At 37.1% G+C, this 14,178-nt stretch overlaps 1 protein-coding gene across 1 annotated transcript in view; it reads left to right on the plus strand.

Moving 5' to 3' along the window:
- The window catches only part of PPP1CB (protein phosphatase 1 catalytic subunit beta), a 37,353-nt gene that overhangs the window by 5,702 nt on the left and 17,473 nt on the right, over nt 1-14,178 (plus strand). The window contains 1 exon segment of the mRNA XM_032652394.1: nt 12,937-13,068. Coding sequence (XP_032508285.1) covers nt 12,937-13,068 — 132 coding nt within the window.

Genomic DNA, 14,178 nt, shown 5'->3' on the forward strand with positions numbered 1-14,178 from the left:
CTGGTGGGAATGTTGCCTTTGGGTCTTGATATATGCTGGCACTGTGTAATTTGGAGGTTTTGACACAGTTTATTCCCCATAAAGGAATTTAATCCTTAGAATGTTCATCAGACTATGCCTGAGTTCCCATCTAGTCAATTTCCAAACTATTGATCAAAACATTTTCTTGCTTTGAGTGCTTGTCTAACACCATTTTAACTTTTCCCTTAATCCTACCTACTATTTTCAAGATTTAGAGAAATCAAAAGTTACTTTTCATGGGCTTCCCTGGTGGCGCAGTGGTTGAGAGTCCGCCTGCCGATGCAGGGGGCGCGGGTTCGTGCCCCGGTCCGGGAGGATCCCACATGCTGCGGAGTGGCTGGGCCCGTGAGCTGTGGCCGCTGGGCCTGCGCGTCCGGAGCCTGTGCCCCGCAACGGGAGAGACCACAACAGTGAGAGGCCCGCGTACCACAAAAAAAAAAAAAAAAGTTACTTTTCATATTTAAGGACATCTATTATATAGCTTTCTCTAATATTTAGCAGTTATTATGGCTCTTTTTTATTTTAAATAGTAAACTGAGAGGGAAACTTTATAGGTACTTGTAGGTTCATCTGTGTTGTTTGAATATGTATCAAATAATTGAGCCAGAGTAGTGAAAGAAAATGACCAGGCTTCTGGAGTGAAAGTGAGAGAAAGATCTAAGTTATATAATGACAGAAAGGAACATATTTTATGAACATCAGACCTTAACTGCAATAGTTACGTGAATCCTGAATGATAACAGATATATACTCAATTAAGTGTTTATTCAAGGTAGTTCAGTAAGTATTGATATAGTGGGGGACCATGTTTACACTCTCTAAAGGTACAGGTTCTGCATGTATTATAATTTCAGCTCTTCCTCAGTTTCTTCTGCATTTTGAGGATGATAATCGACCTGCTTCATAATGTATCTGTAACAATTAAACTGGTAGAACGCTTAGACCATAATAAAAGCTCAGAAAATGTTAGCTACTGTTACTGTTTAGTATAAACCTGAGTGTAAGGTAATAGAGGGCTTCTTACGCTACTGAGCCCTGGACCCTCCTCAAAGGAATTTTTGAGAAGGCTATTTCTTGTGAGGATCTAACAGATGTGCCCTCCACATTGTTGCATACAACCACTCATACATAGTATGTATGTATGTATGTATAAAACATTTCTTTCCTATTCCCGTTATTCAGAATTTATCTGGTTTGACATATTAATGTTGGTGCTGAGGGGGAGAGATATTTTTAGGCAGAATTAAATGGTGAAAGGTGATTTAAGGAGATTTGGTGTATGCTTTCTTTTGGCTAGGGGCTAGAGAGCAGTGGATTTCAAACTTTGAATCTTGGGACGACTATGTACTCATAAAAATAATTGAGGGGCTTCCCTGGTGGCACAGCGGTTGAGAGTTCGCCTGCCGATTCAGGGGACGTGGGTTCGTGCCCTGGTCCGGGAAGATCCCACATGCCACGGAGCGGCTGGGCCCATGGGCCGTGGCCGCTGGGCCTGCGCGTCCGGAGTCTGTGCTCCGTGGCGGGAGAGACCACAGCAGTGAGAGGCCCACATACCGCAAAAAATAAAAAAATTAAAAAAATAACTGAGGACAAGAACTTTGATTTGTATGTTATTTATCAGTACTGTGTTAGAAATTAAAACTAAGAATTTAAAAATATTCTTTAATTCATGTAAAATAACGATAATAACCTGTTCATTTTACATAATCAGTTTGTTTTCTACAACAAAAATAATAGTGATAAGCACATGTCTTTAATGTCTGGTTTTGTAGAAGACAGCAGAATTCTCATATCTGCTTTGCTTCAGTTTACATTGTTTTTGTTGAAGTATATGAAGAAAATCTGTACTTTTACAGATACAAAGTTGTAAAAGGAAGGAGTATTTCAATAGCCTTTTTAGATAATGGTGAATATTCTTTAATATTATACCAGAAATCGACAGTGATAATTTCTTAAAGGTTAGTTGTAATGTAGAATCTGAAATATTGTTCTCTTACATTAAAATCCATTTATCTATCTTGCATTTTAAATGGATCTTACAAATGACTTTGTAACATGCATTGGTCATTTTGAAAATACTGGTTAAGCTGATTTATGCAGATGTTCAAATGTTGACACATTTTATACAACATCAAAAATTCACATTTGTTAATATTACAGCAAGATATCAGAAGAGTCCTTAAGTATGAAGAAGCTGTCAAATTCATGGTGTTGGATACGAAGTTTCCAAAATTTTAATTTTCACTAGCAACAAATACTGTCAGTTGTTTTCTTTGAAGTGACAGGCTCACTTTGTTCATTTTCAAGAGTATCTGTTAAATATCTTAAGTGTGAATAACCATAGTTTGTCACTTGTGCTTTCCAGTAAAAGAGATGGTCTGTGAAAGTAGCTAGATTAGCTTGGAACTAAAACAGTCATACAAGTGCTCTTTTTGAAGACAACCATTGTACTTTGATATGCAACAGAAATGCTTCATGGATACTTTCATTTCATCATGCAGAATATTAAAAAGATGTATACTTGTTGGTGGCGATGTAAGAAAATTGATTGTTTTTACTGCTTAATCAAGGGCAAGGGCATTTTTAATTGAAACTGGACCTTTTTGTTTCGCTGTGTGTGGCAATTTAGTGCCTCTGATTTGGTTTCTGCTGAGGTGTTGGTGTTTTAAGGTGTTTAATCACCATTGCTTTTGCACCATGCAGATGTCAACACAGTGAAAAAGGATCACACTCGTGAGAACCACAGGACTAGGGCTCTCCCTTCTTCTGTTCCTGAAATGTCTAGTCCTCCCCTGTATCTGTTAATTTTCTTCTTACTCTTTTTCATTATCTATTTGTTTACTAGTTTACCTGGAATGATTTTTTTAACTTACGGCAATACACAGACCCCTCTGAGAAATCATGAAAGCCCCGGACTTATCAGAAAAGTATACATGTGTACGTGCATACACAGTATTACGGTTTGGGTTTTTATACAGAGCTCCTGAAGGCCATCTGTAGGCTCAAATCACATTAAGCAGGCAAACTTAAGATAAATTGAAATTATGGCAGTGGCTTAATTCTTTCATTTAAAACCAAAATTCCCCATTCTAGCCAACTGTAAAAATTTACTTTTTTCCTTTTTTGTGGCTTAAAGTAGACTCATACTAAATATGGAGAAATTGCTGTTTCATCTTAGAAAAAAATTTAGGAAATCTGGATTTATGTTAACTTTGCTGTTGATTAGTATGTAACCTTGAGTGAATCTTTTTGGTAGGGTAGAGTTTTAAATGTTAAAGGTTAATGAAGATTACTAAGATTTCGTGTGGCAGATGTAATAGTGGAATTAGGTGTTTTTTTCTCCTTGGCATTCTTTCTGTTTTAGAGGAGGCAGTTATTAGTAAGAACTTGCTGGAGAAATAGCAGATGGTTATTGAAAGATAAAATTTAGTGTATACACAACACAGGACATATATAACACACAGCATTTGTAATTTAAAAAACAAACCTGCATTGAAAAGGTTTTTACATGAATATGAAATTTGAAAAATAATGATGGAGTATAATTTTTTGTAATCATGAGAAGAAGGGACTTCTTTTGGGGAAGAGAACATTTTGCTTAATTGAGGTTCAAAGTTAGTATTCTGTATCCTCAAAATCAACTGGAAGTGTTCATCTGTTAATGCTGATCTATAATGAGATTTTATGTATTTCATCTTGGAAGGTGTCTTAACACAGATAGGTAGGTACTACTGAAACTATTATCAATCCAAAAGCATGTGGTTTTAGTTAAGTGATTTTAGTCATCACTTGGAAGGTATTTATAGAATTTTATTAGTCCTCTCTTAATATTTGCCTTTTATCATGTGATAACATTGCACATTAGTCAATTCCAGTGAGAGGTTAGGTGGAAGCTCCTCACCTGCACAATTAAATGGATTTTGATTATTTTGCACCAACACTGAGGTCTAAAGAATGCTGTAAGAACTATGGTTGGAGCTTAGAAAATAGTGTCCAGTGCAAATCTGTGAGGGAATGAAGATCTCACTTGTTTTAACATTTGACAGCCCTGGAACTGTGTAAAGCAACCTGACATTTGCTTGTGATTACAAGCAACATTAGTTGTCAGAGTGACTTTGCATAGTGTATGTTTCACACATAAGTATTTTTTCACATTTTAATTTTAGGTTGAATTATTAGAAACATTATCAGGTTTGCAGCAAGATCTAATTTATAAACCTACTCAGTGCTCGATAGTAGTGATTGAGGGTGATTCTCATTCAGAAAAATGTCAATATTGGCCCTCAGCTCAAAAAAGTCACAATAAAACTTTATCACTATTAAACCACTGAACTGTGTGGTAGGGCAAGTCAGGATATTCAGCTTTTGTTTCTGACAAACATTTGTGTAACTGACAATGGTTAAGTTCATGAGAGCTGATGAAGTACACCATTGATACCACTGGTTCAATATTTTTCCGCTGAGTGATTGCACCGTAAGCTTTAAACACCTTCAGTTTTCACAAGCCTTATTAAATTGTCCAACTAAGTCTTTTCCTGCCCCATGAGTATTTTTACCTCCATCATGTTTTGGGTTTGTTTCTTTAGCTTCTTTGAAAGTATTCTTTTATTTATTTATTTATTATTTATTTATTTAATTTATTTTTGGCTGCGTTGGGTCTTCCTTCGTTGCTGCGCACAGGCTTTCTCTAGTTGCAGAGAGCGGGGGCTACTCTTCACTGTGGTGCGCGGTCTTCAGTAGTTGTGGCTCGTGGGCTCTAGAGCGCAGGCTCAGTAGCTGTGGCGCACGGGCTTACTTGCTCCGCAGCCTGTGGGGTCTTCCCAGACCAGGGCTCGAACCCGTGTCTCCTGCATTGGCAGGCGGATTCTTAACCACTGTGCCACCAAGGAAGTCCCTTCGGAAGTATTCTTGCCTGTGGTTGTCCCACACAGACTATTCATAGAGGCTAACTTTTCAGTCATTTCAAATTCAGCATTGGCTCCTCAAGTGAGCAAAGCTAAGTATTGGCAATATCTGTGAACTCATCTAGAGCCAAGGAAACCACTCAAAATCATTTTTGTTTTTTTAACTGATTATCGACGTTGCTTTCAGTGTCCTCAGCCTTCAAGAACTGTCTTTACGGAAGGACTAATAAATATGTAGTCTTAAACAAGTTTATAGTCTCAGGACATACTTCTTTGGCTTTTCCAAACAAATATGATTTTAATTAACTCACCATTAGTAAATGGCTTTCCTCGCTTTCTAATACATGAACCAGTTGGAAGCTTACTTCCATTGCAGCCTCATTTTTATTTTTGTGAAGAAATTCTGCTGTGATGAGATTTTTTGATTGTTACTTTCCTCTGAGATGGGAATGTGATGAAGTACTTAGTTTCCTAATGTGAACATTTTATTCTTTTAGCACAGCTATAATGTCATAAATACAATGCCTAGTCATCTAATTCAATAACAAAATAATCCACACTCCACTGGGCCTTAGACATTCATATTTCAGTTTTCTTCCTTTGACATGATGAGTATGCACTGGTAATAAAAGTAAAATAAAATGTTGCAGCACAGCAGTAAGTAGATGCTGAAGACACTGTTGAGTTATAACTGCATCTCTGCAATTTCTAGTACCCTGGGAAGCAGTGCGAAGCCATGAGGGAGCCCCATGTGGTCTCTGTGCAGCTACTCAACTCTGCCGTGGTATCGTGAAAGTACCCATAGTAATACGTAAATGAATGAGAGTGGTTTTGTTCCAGTAAAACTTTACTTATGGACGCTGACATTTGAATTTGATATAATTTTTATGTGTCACAGAGTATTGTTCTTCCCCCGCCTCCCCCTCCAACTATTTTTTAAAAGTATGAAAGTTACTCTTAACTCACAGGTCACACAGAAACAGGGATTGGATCAAATTTGACCCTCAGGCCTTAGTGTTTTCCCCCTTTTCTGGTGTAAACATGATTGTGCAGAAAGATTATTTTATCAGGGGCCAGGAGACCTTGATGCTTCCACCTAAGTTGAATGACTCATTTGCTGAGCCGACATATGGGTTAAGGCCAGTAGTGTCCTAGTCCTTGGCAAGGTATTCCTCAAAATTCTTCATGTAAGCGTCTGAATTCTAGTGTGTGCCCATGATCATATTTTGTGTACTTCTCTGTTTTCACTTGAGCAGCCACTCCACTGTTGAAGAGCAACCAACACAGGAATTTTTGAGGGTTTTTGATCTTTAAGAAAAGGAAAGCACCAGTGTGTTCAACAGTCACTCCTGGAGGCATAGGGGAATAGACTCCAAATAAAAAGTGGCAGTCTTACTGACTAAAGAGGACAGGTGGAAGTCTGGGGCAACTAAAGCAGTTGAAACTTAAGTCCAAAAGAGGAGAGAATCACATAGACTCTAACCTCAAAATCTGCAGTCAGGTCCCCCTAAGCTCATTGATTTTTAAGATACACACGTGCAAGGGAAGATTCTAAGTAAACCAGAAGAAAACAGTGTCTGGGAAGCTAAAGATATGAGCAGAGATTCCAGCATCCCCCACAGTACCAGCATGGCACAAGTTGAAGTTCAGTCTTTATGAAGTAAGAGAGGCCATATTATACCCTGAGTTTTCCATTGAGACCCCCATCATGGCCTCTCTCCAAAATTGAGGGCAAAATGAAGTAGACCAGCCCTCAAGAAAATGTGGGTGAGGGGCTTCCCTGGTGGCACAGTGGTTAAGAATTCTTAACAGTGGTTAAGAATCTGCCTGCCAATGCAGGGGACACAGGTTCGAGCCCTGGTCCGGGAAGATCCCACGTGCCATGGAGCAACTAAGACTGTGTGCCACAACTACTGAAGCCCACGTGCGTAAAGCCCATGCTCTGCAACAAGAGAAGCCACCGCAATGAGAAGCCCGCGCACCGCAACAAAGAGTAGCCACTGCTCACCGCAACTAGAGAAAGCCTGCGTGCAGCAGTGAAGACCCAACACAGCCAAAAAAAAAAAAAGAAAAGAAAATGTGGGTGAGTCCTTGGTACTCTGCTGCTAAAGGAAGCAGCCCTCCATGGAGGAAGATGTCATATAGAAATCGTAGTTTTTCATCCATAATCAAATATTTCATTCAGTGAAATACTACAGTAATGCTAACAGGATTAATGGACCAAAATATCAAGAGGAGAAAAAGGTATAAATCCACAGAATTCACATATTAGAGTTATCACACAGACTTGAAGATAACTGATTTAATATGCTCAAGGTAAAGAGGAAAAGAAAAATTTTTTCAGACCTGGAAACTGTACAACTAAAAAAATATATTAACTAAAATTAAGAATTTGGTAGTGCATTTACTAGCAAATTAGAAACAGCAAAATAGAGTAGTAGTAAACTAGGGGAAAAAAAGAGTTGAGTAGAAATTATGCAGTGCTGAGAGAGAAAAAATAGAGGGGAAGTACAGAAAGAAAGCAACAGAAGACAATGGAAGGGTTTAACATGTGTAATGGGATTCCCAGAAGGGCAAGAGATGTGGAATAGAGGATATATTAACCAAGAATTTTCCAAAATTGAGAAAGATACCAAAACAAGATTAAAGAAGGTCTCTGGCTTCCAAGTGGGAATAATGTAAATAAAGTCATATTGAGACCCATCATGGACTTAACTCCTAAAATCAAAGAAAAAAAATTTTTTAAAGCTCCCAAAGGAAAGAAGTCATTACCTTCAGGACAATAATAAGAGAGATGGTTGATATATCACCTGAAACTACAGAAGCCAGAAATCAATAGAATGACCTCTTTAAGTGCTAAAAGAAAAAAAAAGAATGCTAACCTACAATTCTAAATCTAGTGAGCATATGCTTCAAAAGTGAAGGCAAAATAAAGATAGACTAAAACTAAGAAAATTTATTGATAATAGATGGCACTAAAAAATGCTAAAGAAAGTTCATGTTGAAAGAAAATGATCGCACATAAAAGCACAGACCTGCAGAAAGAAATGAAAGATAGCAATAAGGATAAATGTGTATAAATATAAATTAGGACTGTTTAAAATAATGATTGTGACTTGTGGGGTTTAAAATATAATGGAGCAATATATGACAACTGTAGAGCAAAAGTCTGGAGAGTGGTAAATCAGTCACAAGTGCATATGTTCTCTAGAGTAAGCGCCAAAAGAAAAAGAATATATAACTAAAGAGCTAATAGAGGAGAAAATGGAATAATAAAAGATGAGCAATTACTCCAAAGAAATGTAAGAAAAGAGAAAGGAATAAAAAACAGATGAGACAAAACGACAGGATGGTGTACTTCAACTCAGTTTTCCCAATGATTATGGTAAATGTGAGAGGAGCAAACACTCCAGACAAAGCTCAGAAGACATAACCATATACTGTTTACAAGGGACATATTTTAAATTTAAGGGCACAGATGGGTAAGTAAAAGAATGAGGAAACTACATTATGCACATACTAACCGAAAGAAAACTGAGTTGGCTATATATTTATGCCAGAAAAAGACTGTAAGGTAAGAAGAATCACTAGAGGGAAAGAAGAGCATTGCACAATTTAAAGGAATAAATTCAACAGGATGATATAACAATCTTAAATTTTTTAGGTATGTAATAATATAGGTCAAAAACACAAAAAGGAAAAGTTGATAGAACGAAAAGTTTGAAATAGACAAAACTACAACCATAGTAGATTAATGCACCTTTCTCAGTAACTAATAAACAAGAAAAAAAATCAGCAAGGATCTAGAAGATTTAAACAACACAGTAAAATTGACCTAATTGATACACATGGAATGCTTTACCCAGCAACTGTAGGATATTACATACTTTTCAAGTATGTATGGACACTTACTAAAATATACTGTACCATAGAGCAAATCTCTAAATTTGAAAGAAAGAGATCTCAGATATGTTCTCTGAATTCATTGGTGATAAGCTAGAAATCAATAGCATATAACTGGAAAATCCTCAGGTATTTAGAAATTAAGTAATGTAAATACTTTCACATGTCTTATTGGCTAAAGAAGAAATAACAGTGAAAGTTATAAAATACATTGATCTAAATAATAGTGAAAATATGTGTTAAAACTTTTACAGTTACAGCTAAAAGCAGTGCTTAGAGGGATACATATAGCTTTAAATGTATATATTAGAAAAAAAGGCTGAACATTAAACTATTTCAAGACAACAGAAGAATAAATTATAACCAAAAAAGGTAGAAGGAAAGATATAATAAAAAAGAGCAGAAATCAAATAAAAAGATGTATGATTTTTTTTAAAATGAAATCCTTAAAAAGATTGGTAAATTGATAACCCCCTAGAAAGACTGATAATGTAAAAAAATTTTTTTTAATTTACCAGTATCAAGAAAGATATAGGAGGGCTTCCCTGGTGGCGCAGTGGTTGAGAGTCCGCCTGCCGATACACGGGACACGGGTTCGTGTTCCGGTCCGGGAAGATCCCACATACCGTGGAGCGGCTGAGCCTGTGAGCCATGGCTGCTGAGCCTGCGCGTCCGGAGCCTGTGCTCCACAACGGGAAAGGCCACAACAGTGAGAGGCCCGCGTACCGCAAAAAAAAAAAAAAAAAGAAAAAGAAAGATATAGGAGATACCACTATTAAAGGAGACTAAAAAGATTGAACAAATAATGCAATAATGTAATCCTGGATTGAATTCTGTACTGTGGAAGAATATGCTGTAAAAGACATGATGGAGACAGTTACTAAAATTGTAGTACATTCTTTATTTTTTTTTAATTTTTAACTTTTTTATATATTTATTTATTTTTGGCTGCGTTGGGTCTTCGTTGCAGTGCACATGCTTCTCATTGCCTGGCTTCATTGCGGTGGCTTCTCTTGCTGTGGAGCACGGGCTCTAGGTGCATGGGCTTCAGTAGTTGCAGCACGTGGGCTCAGTAGTTGTGGCTATCAGGCTCTAGACCGCAGGCTCAGTAGTTGGGGCGCAAGGGCTTAGTTGCTCTGCAGCATGTGGGATCTTTCCGGACCAGGGCTTGAACTCGTGTCCCCTCCATTGGCAGGCAGATATGCGCAACCAGGGAAGTCCCTTTAGTACATTCTTCAGATTAAAGATTGGTGTAAATATTAAATTCCCTGAATCTGATAACTTGTATTGTGGCTGTGTAAGAGATACTATCAGGGAATAATACTGATGTATTAAGGGGTAAAAGAGCATGATGTATGCAGTCTATTCTCAGATGGTTCAGAGAAAAGTTTTAAATATATGTATTTTAAGCATAATAAGATTCTAAATAACTTAATGCTAATAAATTTGATAATTTAGATGAAAAACTAACCTTGGCAAACTGACACAAGGAATAGAAAACCCAAATAGTCTTGTATCTGTTAAAGAAAATGAATTTGTACTTAGAATACTTTTCAAAAAGAAAATTCCAGACCCAGATGGTTTCACTGGTGGCCTAAACATTTAAAGAAGAAATTTTACCAATTGTATAAAGTCTCATACAGAAAAAAAAAAAAAGGTAACACTTCCCAACTTGATTTCTTAAGCTAGGCACAACCTTAATACCAAAATCTGATAAATAACAAGGAAAGGAAATTACTGGCCATTATCTCTCAGGAATATAGCCACAAAAATCCTGAACAAAATATTAGCAAATTGAATCTTGCAATATACAAGAAAGATAATGTCATGATTTGGTGGGGCTTATTCTAGGAATCCAAGTTCAGCACAATCAGTATAAGTCATATTAACAGAATAAAGGGGATGAAATTATGATTATCTCAATAAATGAGATAGTGTATTTGACAAAGTTTAAAGACTCTTCATGATAAAAGGTCTTAGCAAACTAGTCGAGTATGTACAAAATTATAGCTATCATACTTAATGGTGAAATAATTAAATGTTTTTCCCTCCAAGTTCAGGAACCAGACAGGGAAGACCATTAGCACCACTTCTATTCAACATTGTCCTGGAGGTCCTAGTCAATTCAGTGAGGAAGGAAAATAAAAGATGTAAAGATTGGAAAAGAGGTAGAGCTGGCTTTTCACAGCTGACATGATTGTATATATTTGGAAACTACAAAGGAATGTATAAACTGTTAGAATAGGAAGTAAAGTCGGTTTTCAAAAATCCATTATTTCTATATGCTAATATTAAACAATTGGAAAATGAAATAAGAAAACACATTTACAGTATCAGCGCCCCTCACCTCCCATCAATTTAATGAAAAATTTGCAGGACTGCCACACTAAAAACTGTAAAACAGTGCTGAGACAAACATGACAACCTAAATAAAAGGAGAAATATTATGTTCGTGGATTGGAAGACTCGGTATTGTTAAGGTATCAATTCTTCCTAGACTTACATATTCATTCCCAGTTAAAACAAGTTAGGGTTGAAAGGGACAAGCCAGTTTTAAAACATATTTGAAAATGCAAAAGGACCTAGATTAGCCCAGGAAATCTTAACAAAATGAGAATGATTATATTACCTGATACCAAGACTTTATTAAAAACTATAGTAATTAAGATAGCATAGTACTGGGACTTCCCTGGTGGTCAGTGGCTAAGACTCCGCACTCCCAAAGCAGGGGGCCTGGGTTTGATCCCTAGTCAGGAAACTAGATCCCACATGCCACAACTAAAAAAAAAAAAAAAAAAAAAAAAAAAAAGCATAGTACTGATGTAGAAATAAACAGGTTAACGGACTATGTAGAGTGTTTAGAAACAGACCCATTCACGTATGGTCACCTAATTTTTCTACCAAGTTAGCCATGCAATTCAGTGGAGAAAGGATGATCTTTACAATAAATGGTGCTAAATCAGTTGGATATCTTTATGGATAAAAGTGAACTCATACCCAATTAAAATATGAGCAGAGGACCTGAATAGACATTTTTCCAAAGACGATATACAGATGGCCAACGGGCGGCCTTGATTTATTCCTTTTTATCAGTTGACTGATAAACTGAGACCCAACGCAGCCAAATAAATTAATTAATCTTAAAAAATTTCATACCAAGATTAAGAATTGTTCCTATTGCAGATCATTGAATCTAAGCTAGTATTCTAGATACTTAGTGGAAGATACAAAGTTAGATGTGTTTTTTTCATCTTAAAAAAATTCAAATGTTTATGGGAAGTAGGTAATTGATGTTTAAGAACTAATACTAATGTAGAAGTTATGCTAAGTTCTTATAATAAAGGCAGTTCTGCTGATAATTGTTTTGAATTTCAGAGATGATCTTATTAACTGTCATATTTGCTTAAAACGCATTTCAACATTGGCTCTGTTACCTCCTTGTTACTTATATATTACTATACTTATGGAATATATACACGAAGAGACTTTGGGGGGGGGGGGGGAACGACTTTTTTTTTTAAGCCTATCTCAGCCTGACAAAGGAATCAGCAATTTTTAGCAAGAAATTCATGGACTTAATTGTAACTGGGAAGTGATAGGAGTATATAGAAGTATAGTCTCTGTTTCCTTTTTAAAATGAGATAGAATGGGAGCTAGCAGTGTATCCAAAGAGAAGGAGCCAGTGGAGAAGGTAATGATGAGAGGAAATAATTGTTGAGTTCAGCAGGGCAAATAAGGAGCTACCCATGGACCATTCCTCCCCACTCCATCCCAGAAGTTACTGAGAACCATATTAATTAATGAGTCTTAGTCGCTTGGGCTGTGAGGCTTTAAGTTGGCCAGTGGAGAACAAAGAAGACCGCATTTCCATGGCAGCAGCTTTGAGGAGTGTCAGAAACCACAACAGTGGAGATAGAGAAAAGCCAGAGGTCATGGAATAACCTTACTGTCAGCCTTACTGTCAGCCATGGGACACAACAGGATATCTGGTAGTTTGCTGCCTACGTGACTCTTCTGATCTTTAAAATATGGGCATGACTCCTTTTTAAGAATTATTATTTTATGGATAAATTTTAGAAAACTGACCATTTTATTTATTGTTTACCAGTACGAGGATGTCGTCCAGGAAAGATTGTGCAGATGACTGAAGCAGAAGTTCGGGGCTTATGTATCAAGTCTCGGGAGATCTTTCTCAGCCAGCCTATTCTTTTGGAATTGGAAGCGCCACTGAAAATTTGTGGTATGTAAATGGGTAAAGTAGGAAACAATCTCTTTTGAATCCTATATTTACATTGAAGATGATTGAGGAAACACCTAAAAATTTTTGTTAAAAAAGGATTGCTAGGTTTTATTACATTAAATTATAGAAATTGAGACTTTTATAAAATGACAAGTTAGAGACAAGAAGAACATGTTTGCTGTATATACAACAGATTAAGAGATGCTGTTCACACTATATAAAGCGTTCTTAGAAACAAGAAAAGGTAATACGATAAAATTTAAGGGGTGGAGGCAGATTGGAGAAGAAATTAAAGTGGCCAGTAAACATAAGATCCTCAGCCTCACCAGTAATCAGTGAAATGCAATTTAAAGATAAATCTGGAACTCTGATCAGATTGAAAAAAAATGTCAAAAATTGATACCTATTGTTGTCTAGGATCTGGAGAAAGGGCATTCCAGTACACTGGTTAGAAAAACAGGTATAGAATTTCGGAGGTCAGTATGGCAATATCCATGTTTTCTAACTTAGATGTGATCATTTTAATTTATTTTGAAGATTATATAACTTTATACAATTTGTATTTGATCTTTCAAGTCTTACAGTGGCTTTTGGCCAAAAACTAAAACTTTAACCTTAGTTAAAGTTAACCTGGGGCTTCCCTGGTGGCTCAGTGGTTGAGCGTCCACCTGCCGATGCAGGGGGACACGGGTTCGTGCCCCGGTCCGGGAGGATCCCACATGCCGCGGAGTTGCTGGGCCCGTGAGCCATGGCGCTGAGCCTGTGCATCCGGAGCCTGTGCTCCGCAACGGGAGAGGCCACAGCAGTGAGAGGACCCACGTACTGCCAAAAAAAAAAAAGTTAACCTTAGTTGAGTGATTGCATTTTTTTTAAACATCTTTATTGGAGTATAATTGCTTTACAATGGTGTGTTAGTTTCTGCTTTATAACAAAGTGAATCAGTTATACATATACGTATATCCCCATATCTCCTCCCTCTTGCATCTGCCTCCCACCCTCCCTATCCCACCCCTTTAGCTGGTCACAAAGCACCGAGCTGATCTCTCTGTGCTGTGCGGCTGCTTCCCACTAGCTATCTGTTTTACATTTGGTAGTAGATATAAGTCCATG

Source organism: Phocoena sinus, chromosome 13 (assembly GCF_008692025.1).
Source record: "Phocoena sinus isolate mPhoSin1 chromosome 13, mPhoSin1.pri, whole genome shotgun sequence".
In the NCBI taxonomy this organism is placed as follows: Eukaryota; Metazoa; Chordata; class Mammalia; order Artiodactyla; family Phocoenidae; genus Phocoena; species Phocoena sinus.